We start from the raw sequence: 15,763 nt of genomic DNA, 5'->3' as shown, positions 1-15,763 counted from the left end.
GTATCCTTTTAAGATTTGTTGATGCTGAAAACGTTTACATGGGATTTCCTGTTGTGGCACAGTGGAAACAAATCTGACTAGTATCCATGAGGATGTGGGTTTGATCCCTGGCCTCGCTCAGTGGGTTAGGGATCTGGCATTGCTATGAGCTTGGATCCCGTGCTGCTGTGGCTGTGGCGTAGGCTGGCAGCTATAGCTCCGATTTGACCCCTAGCCTGAGCACTTGCATATGCTGCAGCTATGACCCTAAAAAGCAAAAAAAAAAAAAAAAAAGAAAGAAAGAAAAGAAAAGAAAATGTTTAAATGAAAACCTCTTCTGTACAAGATGAAAGTAATAACAGTAGTGGTGTTACAAAGGGTAACCTTAATATGCAGGGTGCAGTGCATTAGGCATTTTACATGTGTCAGCTAAATCTTTCCTTACAACAGCTTGATCAAGCCAGTGTTATTATCCTCAATTTACAGATGAAAAAAACTGAAGCCCAGGGAGATTAAGTAATTTGCCTAAGAATACAGCCTGTTGCCCTTGATTCTAGAATTTATCTCAGGTTTGTTTGACTCCAAATCTGTGCTACTCCTTTTAGGCAGCCTTTAAGTTGGTATATGATTCTATAGTTCTTTTTTTTTTTTTTTGTCTTTTGTCTTTTTTTAGAGCTGCACTTACAGCATATGGAGGTTCCCAGGCTAGGGTTCTAATTGGAGCTGTTGCCACCGACCTACACCAGAGCCACAGCATCGCCAGATCCAAGCCGTGTCTGCAATCTACACCACAGCTCATGGCAATACTGGATCCTTAACCCACTGAGCGAGGCCAGGGATCAAACCCACAACCTCATGGTTCCTAGTCAGATTCGTTTCCACTGCGCCAAGACAGGAACTCCAATATTCTATGGTTCTTAATATATATGATTTTATTTTTCATTACAAGTACCCTGGAAAGTCGGTATGGCTCCTTCGTTAATTCCTTTTTTTTTTTTCCTTTGGTCTTTTTGCCTTTTCTAGGGTGCTTCCTGTGGCATATGGAGGTTCCCAGGCTAGGGGTCGAATTGGAGCTGTAGCCACCGGCCTACGCCAGAGCCACAGCAACATGGGATCTGAGCCACATCTGCGACCTACAACACAGCTCATGACAACGCTGGATCTTTAACCCACTGAGCAAGGCCAGGGATCGAACCCGCAACCTCATGGTTCCTAGTCGCATTCGTTAACCACTGCGCCACAACGGGAACTCCTCCTTCATTAATTCTATCAACAAACATTCGCTGCGCTCACCAGCTCTACCTGGTGGCCTGCCTCCATTCACAAAGAATACAGTCCTTGGAGTTGTGCACTAGGCCCTGTACCAGGTATCTGGCTGCAGGTTACAAAGGTAAATTAAGATGGTAAGTTGACTAGTTATTTAACCAACCCCGGTTCAGAAGAGAGGAAACAACCTCTGAGATGCAGTGCAATGATTACCTTTTAGAGCAAAGCCATAGCCCAGAATCAAAGCCCAGATGGAAGCTGGAGATAACATGACCTTGGTTTTTAAGCATTTTACCCAGATGCTCTCAGAGCAGTGCTCCAGTGCAGAGTCATTTCCTGTTGGGAAATTTTGTGGGGCTTCCGAGGGGCCTTCAGTAGCAACAGTAGGAAGTGATACCTACCTGCTGTGTTTCTAAGGGGTTTCCAGGTGTCACTGCAATTCTGGGGAAGCCCCAATGGACCTCTTAAAAGTTAGAACTTGAATCTGGCAAGTCTTAAAGAAATTTCTTGGCCAAATGGGGTAGAAATATGAACCCCCCTGAGGGAGTGGGAATGAGAGGGCTGGGGAGGGAGGGGAGAGGGGTTACTCAGGGAGAGAAGAAACAAAAGAAACCCAGGAGGCTGGGTTTCCTGAGTTCAAAGAGAGGTGGCAAAAATGAAGTCACCGGACTTGTTAGGGTTTGGGAAGTAAAGGTTAAATTGGACTTGAAATGTCAAAAATGAGGCAGCAGGGAGTTCCCGTTGTGGCTCAGCAGGTTATGAACCTGACCAGTATCCATGAGGATGGCTCAGCAGGTTACGAACCTGAGTAATATCCATGAGGATGTAGGTTCAATCCCTGGCCTTGCTCAGTGGGTTAAGAATCCAGCAGCCATAAAAAAATAAAATAAAATAACTATGGCATAAATGGAGTTCCCTTCATGGCTCAGTGGAAACGAATCTGACTAGGAACCATGAGGTTGTGGGTTTGATCCCTGGTCTCATTCAGTGGGTTAAGGATCCAGCGTTGCCGTGAACTGTGGTGTAGGTCGCAGACGTGGCTTGGATTCCCAGTTGCTGTGGCCCTGGCGTAGGCCAACAGCTGTAGCTCCGATTAGACCCCTAGCCTGGGAACCTCCATATGCCTGAGTGCAGCCCTAAAGTGACAAAAGCCAAAAAAAAAGAGGCACAAATGAACCTATGTACAAAATAGAAGCAGCCCCATGGACAGACTTGTGGTTGCTGAGAGGGAGGGGAAAGGGAGTGGGATGGACTGGGAATTTGAGGGTAGTGGATGCAAATTATTACATTTAGAATGGACAGACAGCAAGGTCCTACTGCATAGCACAGGGAATTAGCCAATCTCCTGAGATACACCATGATGGAAAGGAAAAAAAATAGAGTGTATATATATGTGTGTAACTAAGCCACTTTGCTGTACAGTAGAAATTACACAGCATTGCAAATCCACTCTAATAATAATAATAATCAAATTCTCTTCCTAAAAGATAATTCTGGCAGCTGGTGGAAGCAAGAATGGAAGCAGTAGTCTAGGAGGGAAATGAAGAGGCAGGGGGATGGTGAAAAGTAGTTACATTATGGATATATTTTGAAGGTTAGAGCTGGCAGGATTTGCTGATGGATGTGAGGAGTTGAGAAGGACTCCAGCAATAGTTAGGGATAGGCTCAGAATAAATGGGTAGTTGGACTTAACTAGGGTTGGACTTTTGCCAGAGGAGAATATTGGAGTAGAAGAGTGTGAGAAGAGGGTCTTTACAAGGGGGTGGTTTTATAGATTTTTTTTTTTTTCCTGGTCTTTTTAGGGCCACACTTGCAGCATATGGAAATTCCCAGGCTAGGGGTGGAATCAGAGCTGTAGCTGCTGGCCTACACCACAGCCACAGCAACATGGGATCATTAACCCACTGAGCAAGACCAGAGATCAAACCTGCATCCTCATGGATACTAGTTGGGTTCGTTACTGCTGAACCACACAGGAACTCCTGTTTTTACATTTCTTAAAAAAAAAAATTATTGGGAGTTCCCGTCGTGGCGTAGGACCTTGTTGTTGATCTATTCTATATATATGGTAGTTTGCATCTGCTAACCCCAAACTCCCAATCCATCCCTCCCCTGGCCTCTCCTCTACAAGGGGGTAGTTTTGATGCTGGATCATGGAATTCATGCTTGGTAAGGAAGGAAGTGAGGGAGGGTGAAGCGCGCGCGCGCGCACACACACACACACACACAAAATGAATGAATGAATGAATGAATAAATAAATAAATACATTGGGGCTCTCCCGTCGTGGCTCAGCGAAAATGAATCTCGGTAGTATCCATGAGGATGCGGGTTACATCCCTACATCCCTGGCCTCGCTTAGTGGGTCAGGGATCCCCCTTTGCCATGAGCTGTGGTGTAGGTCACAGACTCGGCTCAGATCCTGAGTTGCTCCGTCTGTGGTGTAGGCCGGCAGCTTTAGCTCCGATTGGATTTCTAGCCTGGGAACCTCCATATGCCGTGGGTGCGGCCCTAAAAAGCAAAAAATAAAAAAATGAAAAAAGGGTAATGGCAATGGTTTGGAAGTTTCTGGGGGTTGATCAGTAGCTGAATAGGGTTTCTAAAGCAGCGATTTGGAAAGACTGGAAGTGGCTTCCAGGTTTCCAGGGTGTAGGATACTTTGGGAGGTGGGACTGATGGCGAAGTAAAAAGCTATGCACCCTTTACCTCAGGCTCTGCAGAATCTTTTTTCAAAATAAACATAACTGAGGTTAAAATTATCTTTTGCCAAAGTGCCAGTCAGCTTGCCCGTTCAGACTTCTTGTCTTCACCAGCACACACCCAGCCCTGGCAGCACAGCCCTATCTCTGTGTCCAGAGCTGCCCTCCCTCTGCTGCCTGGTTGATAGCAGGCTTCAAGAGGTGGTTCACACGTTATTTTCCTGCTGAGACTGACGAGGCAAATTCACGTAGTCCTATAGTTTTCCGGTACTTTATGATAGCATTTTCCCCTTTAGAACAACGTCCAAGGTAAGGAAAAGAAAAAATATGTATTCTATGACTAGATGGGGAAGGGAAGGCTCATTCAAGATGTTTTAAGGAATTGTGGGAGGAAGAGGCACATAGTATGAATGATAAAGTTGAGAGTAGAATGCAAGAGGCTTAGCCATAAGGAAGATGCTATTATTTTAAAGTATCACTACTCTTCCACTCATGCAACAATCATTTGGTTTCTCTGTTATGCACCAGTCAACATGCCAGGTCAGGTGTTCCTAAATTTTTGGTTTCAGAACCCCTTCCTTCTATACTTTTAAGAATTGTTGAGGACCCCAAAGAACTTTTGTTTATGTAAATTTTATCTATTGATAATTATTGTTTTAGAACTCAAACCTGAGGAATTTTAAAAATAGTTATTAAATTTAAAATACTACACTCATTACATGTTAACATAAATAATCCTTTTAATGAAAAATTGTTTTTCAAAACAAAACAGTCTAGCCAGAAGAATGGCATTGTTTTACATTTTTTTTCCCCAAATGTCTTTAATATCTGGTTTAATAGAAGATGTATGGGGTCTTATATCTGCTTTTGCATTCAGTCTGTTGCTAGATCACATATTATGTGATCTAGAAGATACATGTCCACTGTATACTTACGAAAAAAATGAGTTTAAAAGGAAAATAACAGCTTAGTATTATTATGAAAATATTTTTAACATTGAGGACCCTCTGGAGGGGTCTTGGATCGTACCTGTGGTATAGAGAGGTTCCCAGGCTAGGGGCTGAATCAGAGCTGTAGCCGCCTGCCTATGCCAGACCACAGCAACGTGGGATCTGAGCCATGTCTGCAACCTACACCACAGCTCACAGCAACGCCAGATCCTTAACCCACTGACCGAGGCCAGGGATCGAACCCGCAACCTCATGGTTCCTAGTCGGATTCGTTAACCACTTCACCAAGACAGGAACTCCGAAGCTTTGAGTCTTTAATTTGCATATTTGGATCTCTTGTCTATTATTAAACTGATTCCTATTATTAGCACTTTTTTTTCCCTGAAGATTGTAAAAGAGATATTTGTAGAGATATGGATAATAAAGGGAAACCACAGAAATGAGGACCTCAAAGGAGTTCTCTTATGGTGCAGTGGGTGAAGGATCCAGCATTGTCACTTACAGCAACTTGGGTCCCTGCTGTGGTAAGGATTCCCTGGCTGGGGAACTTGCACAAGCCCCAGGTGCAGCCAAAAAAAGAAAAGAAAATGAGGACCTCTTAGTTTCTTAGAAGTGGCTGTTTTTTGGAACAGTCCCAACAAAGCAAGAGGAGTAGCTGGACTCCTGGCTCTCAAAAGGTCTTACTGCTCTCCCCACTGCTCAAAATTGCTCTGTAACAGATGCTAGGACTTCAGGGGTGTCCATTAGAAAATTTTAGCAGAGGAGAAGTTTAGCAGTTTAAGTTCCTTTAGCAGAAAGGAACCTGAATGCTATCCATCAGGATGTCAGTTCCACCCCTGGCCTCACTTAGTGGGTCAGGGATCCAGCATCGCCATCAGCTGTGGTGTAGGTCCCAGACGAGGCTCCAGTCCCCGTTGCTGTGGCGTATGTAGGCCAGCAGCTGCAGCTCCTATTTGACTCAGCCTGGGACCCTCCATATGACACGCCCCAAAAAGCAAAAAAAAAAAAAAAAGTTTTAGCAGAAATAAGGAAATGAACTAAGATCAAATTCACAAGAGAGATTCAAATGTAGCAATTAAGATTATCAAACAATTTTTTCAAAGGTTAACAATCTGCGCTCCCTTCTTTGCTGAATCCAGAGGATTCTGGGGGCTCAAGATACAAATATAACTTTAACGTGCTGCCCACTGGGAAGCATAAAAGAGAGTAAATAGTTCTGGGGGCTTTGTTTCTTTGCTGCTCTGCAACTTCAGTTTACCCCACAGAGAGGATAGTCTAACAGGGACCCCACCTGAGAAGCACAACTTCATATTTTCGTGAGAGATATATGTGGGTTGGATGCTGAAAAACTCAAAGCTAGATCCTGGGTAAAGCTGAACAGCGATTTAGGAACCCTAAAGTCGAGGGGGCTGGGATGCAGAAGAATGATTCATTTTTCACTTAAGACTTCTCACTCACATTATTATTTACTCCACTTTAGTGTTCGTGTTTTTAACACCAGATTTATGTTTACACAGCATTGTCCGATTTACAAGAACTTCAGTTGAGGACCTACTTAGCACTCAACAATGCTGGAACCCCGCTATATGCAAGTTTAAGGTGACTGCATACACTTGGCTATTAAAAGAGTTCCAGAGAATTTTCAGATTTTTCTGGAACCGCCCCCACCTCGCTAAGCCGCTCCCTTTGCCCAGAAGGCGTGGGTGGGGGTGGAGGTGGAGGCGGCGGTTTCCTAGGCGACGGCTGAGCAGCCAGCGCACCCGCCCGCCAGCGTAGAGCGTAGAGCCTGGCTGATGCAACCTCCCCCGCGAGACCTCCGTCTGCCGAGAGTAAGGAAGCCGGCAGTGACCTGGGCGAGGCCAATCAGCGGCCACACGGAAGAGTGCGGAGAGGCCCGCCCGCCGGCCCTGCGAGTGACGTTGGGCGACGCAAGGCTGCTGGCGTAGCCGGCCGCCATCCCTCGTCTCGTCTGCTTGCCTGACGCTGTCCTGCCTCGGCTCTGATCCTGCGGCCATTTTGGGCTCCGCTTCCACCCGTCTGCCCGCCCAGCCCTTCCGGGCCCGCACTGCTCGGGGCTTTTCCGCCGTCCATCTCTCCCGGCAAGTCGCCGCCGCCGCCGCGGGAGGGCTCCTATTTATGGTGGAGAGGCCTGGAGCGGACTAGGACACCTCCTATCCGCCAGGATGGATGTCACCTCGGCCGTCGCGTCCTGTGCCCGCCGTCCGGGACTGTGGTCTGTCGCCCGCGGCCGAAGCCGCTCTCCTCTGTGGCTCTTCTGTTGGGCCGGGGATCGGCCTGGGGCACCTACTCCGCCGCTAGGTAAGGCCAAGACTGTGTAGGCCTCTTCGAGTCCCGCCCGGTCTCCCGCGGCTGAGCTCCGCATTTCTCTTGGAGAGATTGCCGAGAACGCGGAGATGGAGCCGGCAGAAGACGGCTCGCGGGACCGGGCCGCCCCGCGGCCGCGCTCCCGGTTCCGGCTGCCCTTCTTCCCTTGGCGCTCGCGAGCAGGCACTTCTAAGTTCCCCGCACCTCCTGCCCCGGGACACTCCGGGGACCCCAAACAGGCTTCTTGTCCCCTTCCTGAGGCTCGGAGCAGCTCCTGGATGCAGCTGCTTTCCCAGCTCTTCGCACCGCTCCCCGGCTTGTTTCAGAAGCTGCTGATCTGGAGCCAGCTTTTTGGTGGGATGATTCCGACCAGATGGCTAGATTTTACTGGAGGCTACGGCGCCCTGAGAGCCTTGAGGGAACGGGAGGAACCCGCTGCCCCCACGGCTCCAAAATCCCTGCTGCGTTTCGACCCTTCGGCTGACGCGGCCGCCAATCCCCTAGATTGGCTAGAGGAGGGCATCCACTGGCAGTGCTCGCCCGCAGATCTAGCCTTGGAACTTAAGGCCAAGGGAAGAGCTTTGGAGTCCGCTGCCCACGCTTTTCTCCTAGAGCAGCAGCAGCTGTGGCGACTGGAGTTGGTGCCGGGGAGCTTCCAAGCCAGTCTGATCTCCGACCGGGAACTTGGCCCTTCGCCCTCCGAGCCTCTCAACGTCCAGCGCTTAAGCAATGTTGACGTCGTCTCTTATTTGCTGAACTCCTCCTATCTGGACGGCCTGCCCCGGGTAGAGCTCAGCTATCAGAGCAGCGCTGGAAGGGGCAAGTTGGTGGATTTCCAGGCGCTGAGCCCGGAGAGCGGCAGCCTGGATGAGGTCCTGTCTTCTCATCCGCAGCCGCTGAACGCGGAGATTGCTCATGCCTCGTGGCAAGGATGTCCGCCTCTCTCTAGAGAAGGCCTGCCAGAAATCCACCATCTCCGCATGAAACGGCTGGAATTCCTTCAACAGGCCAGCAAGGGCCAAGGGTTACCCACCCCTGACCAAGATCATGGCTACCACAGCCTGGAGGAGGAGCACAGCCTGCTCCGGATGGATCTGAAGCATCCCAGAGATAGTCCCACACAGTGTGTCCCCGCTCCTGGAACCGTCCAGGAACCCACAGAGGAGAAAATAGAGTTGTTGACTGAAGAGGTTCCGTTTGCTCTGGAAAGACACGATTCCTCAGAAAGCTGTGCATCATGTGAGTTTCCTGCTGAACAGGAGCCTGGAGAGGACCAAATAAGTGTGGTGGACAACTCAGACATAGAAGATGACCTTCCCACCTCTGCCAGACCAGCCTGTAGTAACAAATTGATAGATTACATTTTGGGAGGTGCAGCCAGTGACCTGGAAACAAGCTCTGACTCAGAAGGTGAGGATTGGGATGAAGACGCTGAGGATGATGGTTTTGATAGTGATGGCTCACTCTCAGACTCGGACCTTGAACGAGACTCAGAAGGTCTCCACCTTTGGAATTCTTTCTACAGTGTAGATCCTTATAATCCCCAAAACTTTACAGCAACAATTCAGACTGCAGCCCGAATTCTTCCTAGAGAATCCTCTGACTCCGAGAAGGATTTATCTGACCAGTCTGACGTAGAAAATTCTCCCCAGACAGGAAGCCTTCCCGAGTCTCCTGACCATAATTCTGGGGAGGACGATGACTGGGAATCTAGTGCAGATGAAGCAGAGAGTCTCAGACTGTGGAACTCTTTCTGTAATTCCGATGACCCCTACAACCTTCTAAATTTTAAGGCTCCCTTTCAAACATCAGGGAAAAATGGGAAAGGCTGTTGTGACTCAGAGAGGCCACTTGAATCCATTGTGACCATTTCTGACTGTCACTCCTTACTTTCCTGTGAGGTGCACCTGTTAGGGAGCCGAGAAAATGAATGTCCAGACTTGGTACAGGGTGGGGTGCTTTCTGGAGAAAGACACACACATACCCAGAGAAAAAAGGTTGGTTTGTTTCTTTTAATATGCCTAGTAATTTGTATTGCCTATTCTGATGTGGTTGAGTATAGCAGCATGACTTTCCTGGAGGCTTAGTAGTGCATGTTTTTGAGGAAGGGCTCTAAGCTCATATATACTTGGATTGAGAAATGACCTCCCTCCCTTTTTTCCCTTATAAGTGTTGTTCCTATCTGAATTGAAGATGGCCCATGTACAGATGTTAGCTGGAAGGTGCTATTTTCTTTTGGGTTGGCAGCTCTGAGCTCTTTTCTTCCAAGCTTCAAATTTTCACTTTTTTTTTTAAAAAAGGAACAGAAAAATTAAACCTTGTATATACATGACTTTTTTTTTTTTGTCTTTTTGCTTTTTCTTTGGGCCGCTCCCACGGCATATGGAGGTTCCCAGGCTAGGGGTCGAATCGGAGCTGTAGCCACTGGCCTACACCAGAGCCACAGCAACTCGGGATCCGAGCCGCATCTGCAACCTACACCACAGCTCATGGCAACACCGGATCGGTAACCCACTGAGCAAGGGCAGGGACCAAACCCGCACCCTCATGGTTCCTAGTCTGATTCGTTAACCACTGCGCCACGACGGGAACTCCAGACTTTAAAAAAAAAAAAAAAAATCTAATTGGCTTTATTCCGTGATTCGTGAAGCATCCCATCTAGTACACAGAGCACTCTCCATGGTTTAATTCTAGAGATTGAGAAGGCCTATTATAGCCACAGTTTTAAATGGTATTAAATGTGGTATTGCAGACTTACTGTTGTATTTACATGATAACGGTGTCATCATTCCTGTCCATTAGAACCCCAAAGGATGATGGTACCAAGTAGCAAGTTATATTTGTCTGGTTGTTTGCCATGAAAGAAAATATTAATTTCAGTATTGATGGACAGTCAAAAATAATACAGCAGATAGTACCGCCTTTTCTTAAGAATGCAGTACTAGTTATCCTAGGCCAACTACAGGTTAATAATCATTTGTAACAACGATGGTCATGTATTTGGTTTTCTTGGGTCGTTGATTCCTATTCTCAGGCTAGTCTTAGAACTTCATGGAGCTTTTATTTTACCTTGTTTTTTTTTTTTTTAGGTTTATTTATTTATTTATTTTGTCCTTTTGCCTTTTCTAGGGCCACTTCCGTGGCATATGGAGGTTCCCAGGCTAGGGGTCTAATCAGAGCTATAGCTGCCCGCCTATGCCACAGTCACAGCAGCTTGGAATCTGAGCTGCATCTGCGACCCACACCATAGCTCACAGCAACGCTGGATCCTTAACCCACTGAGCAAGGCCAGGGATCAAACCCACAACCTCTTGGTTCCTAGTCAGATTCGTTAACTACTGAGCCATGATGGGCACTCCCTATTTTACTTTTTCAATGCATTGCTAAGTTAACCTTATTTTAGGAGTCTTTTGAATTGCTTTATTTTTCTTTCTCTGTTGTTTATTCAGTTAAAGGTATTAATGGGCGAGAAATCCCCCCAAACACACAGGGTATCTTTTATTGTTGGAGGGAAAGTTTTGTAGTTATCTGTACTTGTATTTGGAAAGAGAAAGGAGTGGGTAGATTATTACTGACTTGAGATTCTGCAGCGTCAGTTTCAAGTGGACAGTACCATGATCCTTTGGCTCCAAATGGCCAGCTTAATACTTTGAAACTCTTTCTGGAGTACAAAATGTCCCTAAATGGTGGTAATCTTATGTCTTACCTGTAGAAGCAGAATAAGACATGTTAAAACAAATTTTAGTTCACATTTTTGTTAATGCTACCATAAAAGAGCATTTTTGTTTGGCCCTGCCCTGCAGTGTGTGGAAGTTCCCGGGCCAGTAATCGAACCCGTGTCACAGCAGGGGCCCAAGCTGCTGCAGTGACAATGCCAGATCCTTAACCCGCTGCGCCACAAGAGAACTCCATAAGAGTTCTTCTCTCTATTTTTTTAAAGGGTCTCTAACAAAAGTGACCTATTTAGTGAATAGATAAGAAACAAAGTGAGACAATGGAATGAGCACTTGGTGTCTGGAGACCTGTGTTCCCTACTCCTAAGTGGTTAAGGCCAAGAGATTTGGGAAGACAGCCAGAGCCGGGAAGTCACTTAACCTCTCATGGCTCTGATTCACTGATTTATCTGATGGAAATAATAACTATTGTATGAGTTATTGCATGATTTAAATGAGGAGTAAATAAAACCCGTAATTAGTTGCTTGCCTTTAAATGGTAGCAGCTCTTCTTGTTCAGGGATCTCAGGCCAGTCTCATGTCTCATTTTAGCTTGCTCATTGAGTAAAAATGAGATGAGTCAAGTAGATGTGAGACGATTACTATGAACTAGAAGCAACAATTATAAAAGCTTATGTCTAAAATATGGTAAAATTATTTAGCAGCCTTCGACTACATGCCATTCTGTAGGCCTCTTAGAATGAGGCTTTCAGATCTGGGGGTTTCAAATGCTTTGCGTCATGGCCTAACATGAGCCAGACTCGGAGTTTGAATTCTGATTGCACCCATGGAAGTTGTGTGATTTGAACAAGTCAGTTAACCTATCCCCCTTGGTTGCCTTATCTGTACAGTGGAGGTGATAATAATACATACCCTGTAGGGTTAATATGAGGATTAAGTGAGATAAAAATTAAGTGCTTTGAAAAGAGCCTGGCATGTAGTAACCCCTCTATAAATGTTGTTATTATTTACCTAGGTGATACAATGAATGAGTAACACTAGAATGCAATATCTAGTAAGGTGTTACATACCTACTAATTGTCCTCTGGGGCATTCTTTGTCCTGATGTAAAGGGAATGAAAGGAGTAGACCACAGTGGGATTAGCTGATGTAACTGTTGAACATACTTTAAAACAAGTATTTACTTTTGGTGTTTGAAATCTTAAAAAAAAAACCCACAAACAAAACAACTATTGTATTAGAAATTAAGTAGGAAGTAAAAGGAACGGTCACTCTTACATATATATTGTCATAGTCACAATTTCATGTGTGTGTGGTGATAGCATATTGAGGAGGAATACAAAGTCTCTTACAGTAGCATAACCTTAAACATATGTTAATTTTGCTGCAGCTTGTTTACTAAGTAACTTTCTCTTCTGTATTCTGATTACAAAATTAGTTATAAAAGAATAATGTTTCATATTTAAGATAAAAAATTGGAAAGCACTGGAGTTCCCGTTGTGGCTTAAGTGGGTTATGAACCTGACCAGGATCCATGAGGATGCGGGTTTGATCCCTGGCCTCGCTCAGTGGGTTAAGGATCTGGCGATGCCATGAGCTGTGGCATAGGCTGGCAGCTGCAGCTCTCGTTCACCACCCCCACCCCACCCCCAGCCTGGGAACGTCCATATGCTGCAGGTACACTCTGGAAAAAAAAAAAAGAAAGAAAAGAAAAGTAAACCAACTATCATGGAAAACATAAAAATCATTTTAAAAAAACACTGGAAAGTAAACTTTTTGGAAAAAGGAAGAACACAAAGAAGTGAAGATCTTCTTAAAGCTTTTGTCAAAGCTGTAATAAAAGCGTTGACTCCGGGAATATATTTCTGAAATATTTTGTTTGGAAACATTTGTCATTTTGGAAGAGTATCACAGAACTGATTTCTCTAAGGATTAAAAAAGAAAGGGTTAATAACATCAGGAAATTTTCACTTCCCTGTCTAGATTCTTCTTTTTTTGTCTTTTGTTTTTGAGGTCTGCACCCACGGCATATGGAGGTTCCCAGGCTAGGGGTCCAGTCAGAGCTGTTGGTGCCAGTCTACGCCACAGCTCACAGCAGCGCCGGTTCTTTAACCCACTGAGCGGTTCTTTAACCCACTGAGCGAGGCCAGGGATGGAACCCACAACCTCATGGTTCCTAGTCAGATTCGTTTCCGCTGTGTCACAACGGGAACTCCTGGGTTCATTTTTAACATCAAAATTAGGAGAGGGTAGGTGGGTTTGATGGGATGATGGATGGGGGATGGGACAATGTGTGTGAGAGAGAGAGGAAGGAATTAAAGTGACATTTGCCAATGGGTTTTTTGTTTGTTTGTTTTTTGTCTTTTTGCCTTTTTCTAGGGCCACTCCCGCAGCATATGGAGGTTCCCAGGCTAGGGGTTGAATCGGAGCTGTAGCCACCAGCCTACGCCAGAGCCACAGCAACATGGAATCTGAGCTGCGTCTGCAACGTACACCACAGCTCACGGCAACGCCGGATCCTTAACCTACTGAGCAAGGCCAGGGATCGAACCCGCAACCTCATGGTTCCTAGGCGGATTCATTAACCACTGAGCCACGACGGGAACTCTACCAACTGTTTTATTCAGGTGCTGTCTAGTCAGTTATAACTTATTCTTTCTTTTTTGTTACATGTGAGATTAAAATTAGTCTATGTCTTTATAGGTAACCTTCCTTGAAGAAGTTACGGAGTATTATATAAGTGGTGATGAGGATCGAAAAGGACCGTGGGAAGAATTTGCACGGGATGGATGCAGGTTCCAGAAACGCATTCAAGAAACAGAAGATGCTATTGGATACTGCTTGACATTTGAGCACAGAGAAAGAATTTTTAATAGACTGCAGGAAACATGCTTCAAAGAACTTAATGTTTTTGAGCAATGTTAAGATGCTTTTGACAGCCCCTGGCCCTAGCATACATTACCTCTTATTTGAGAGGTTTCTTTTAAAAACAAAAATTGGCAGCTGTCCTTTGACTTTTTTCTTAGAGGATATGCAACTTGGATCCAATGACCTGGTTTAATATGTTTTTGCAACGTATCCCACTCAGAACTGTCCAGGTTTGAAGCCAAGCCCTGATAATGAAGGATGAAGTGGTGTGATTTCTAGTCCTCCCTTTTTTGGTTTCTATAGACAGATGAGTTTTTGAATGTTATATGCTTGCTGAAGTGAAAAGGGGACCTCTTGAGGTGTAATTTTGTACTTTCGGAACTTATTTTCTTGGGAAACAATATTTATAGACTTTAAAGCCCATTTTCCATTCTAATCTAAATTATGTGTACCTATCTAAAAACTTTGGGCTTTTTTTTTCTGCCCCAACATTCTGGAATTAATGGGGTTTTATGTTTTCTTTTTTTATTTCAGTTAATTTGGCCCTTCTACTTTAAGGCTAAGAAAATAACCTTGTATATACTAATAACTTAAAGTACGGTATCTTGTGTCACTTTGTTTTTCTTTCTAAAAATGACTTTTCTTTCTAAAAATGACTTTGGTTTAAAATGTATGGTGGGTTTTTATTTCTGTAAATAAATACCCTACCTGGGATACTTCCAAGGGCTGCCACAAAAACTACATGTGCGGTATTTCCTGCTACTTTGGGAGAGCTGCATCTTTCTGCCAAATCTGATGTATTTAATTTCTGTGCAAACCGTTTTCTGGAGAGGGTTCTGTATATGTTATTGTAATTCCCACTTCAGCGGCTTTTTGTGTCTTCAACAGGTAGAAATTGTTGTAACAGACTCCAGAAAGTAATAATTGCATCACAGCCATTTATTTTTAAATTTTAAAGCCTAAGATTTTCCTAGGAAGAATATAGGAGATATCTCAGAGCCATTTGGTTTTGTTCTATATGCTCTCAAAAGAAAACCAGTGTTACTAATATCATGCCTCAGCACTGTCACTTTTAAAACCTGATAGGGTGACACTGTGAACTTGGAAATGGGCAGTTCTTAATTTTCCAGTTTGAAATGTAACATCTAGACTTCAATCACTATTCAAGTAATGGCAAGGCCTATAGTTTCAGGATAAGATAGAACTATAGATTTAACAAGTAGTCTTAATATCTTTAGCCCAAAGTTTACATTTGAATTGAAGTTTTTGCAGTGATTGGTTGTGCTTGGTTTATTTAGTTAGCTCTATGCGGTGTGCATTTGTAAGGTCGAGGGAATGTTAACCGACCCTTTTGTGGTCTGTTTTACTTCATGTGCCTGTGTCACAGGTAATGGAAAACATGAGTAGAATAGATGATGTATTAATTTTGAACTTGTTTCAAAGTGGGAACACATATTTCATCAGAAGTGCTTGCAGGGTTACTACCTCAGTTTGTAATGAACCTGGTCTTTACTTCTAATTGGTTTGCTCTAAGAACTGCCTCTAATGTTTTACACACACACACACACAGAGAGAGTACAACAACATAAAAGTTGGTCAGGTTTTTTTGATTTTTTTTGCTTTTTAGGACTGCACCTGTGGCATATGGAGGTTCCCAGGCTAGGGGTCTAATCAGAGCTACAGCCACAGCAATGCCCGATCAGAGCAATGTCTGTGACTACACCACAGCTCACAGCAATGCCAGATCCTTAACCCTCTGAGCGAGGCCAGGGATTGAATCCACAACCTTCTGGTCCCTAGTCGGATTCGTTTCCGGTGTGTCAAGATGGGAACTCCTGTCAATTTTTGCAGAGCCCTTGTTCATTGTGTTCTGTGCACGTCCACTTTAGGTAATCATAGGGAATGCATTTATAGAGTCTGGTATAACACCATGAAAACAGGCTGCTTCAAGCACCAGCTGTGTCAGTTGGAAAGAAGGTATCATTTGCTTTGAAAATGTATAGA

General features: G+C 44.8%; 1 protein-coding gene across 2 annotated transcripts; it reads left to right on the top strand.

Annotated features, from left to right (window-relative positions):
* The first annotated feature begins 6,789 nt into the window (after positions 1 to 6,789).
* Positions 6,790 to 15,455, top strand: PPP1R15B (protein phosphatase 1 regulatory subunit 15B). 2 transcript variants are annotated; one of them, XM_047752436.1, is made up of 2 exons: positions 6,790 to 8,627; positions 13,595 to 13,750. In XM_047752436.1, exons 1-2 carry the CDS (start codon positions 7,307 to 7,309, stop codon positions 13,606 to 13,608), a joined length of 1,335 nt encoding a protein of 444 aa, XP_047608392.1. In that variant the 5' UTR covers positions 6,790 to 7,306; the 3' UTR covers positions 13,609 to 13,750. The 2 variants fall into 2 exon arrangements, with proteins under 2 accessions (XP_047608392.1, XP_047608391.1); XM_047752435.1 differs by having other exon boundaries at positions 6,795 to 9,214; positions 13,595 to 15,455.
* Positions 15,456 to 15,763: the final 308 nt, after the last annotated feature.

Source organism: Phacochoerus africanus, chromosome 11 (genome assembly GCF_016906955.1).
Source record: "Phacochoerus africanus isolate WHEZ1 chromosome 11, ROS_Pafr_v1, whole genome shotgun sequence".
NCBI classification, from domain to species: domain Eukaryota; kingdom Metazoa; phylum Chordata; class Mammalia; order Artiodactyla; family Suidae; genus Phacochoerus; species Phacochoerus africanus.
This window is presented reverse-complemented; position numbering and strand designations above follow the sequence as displayed.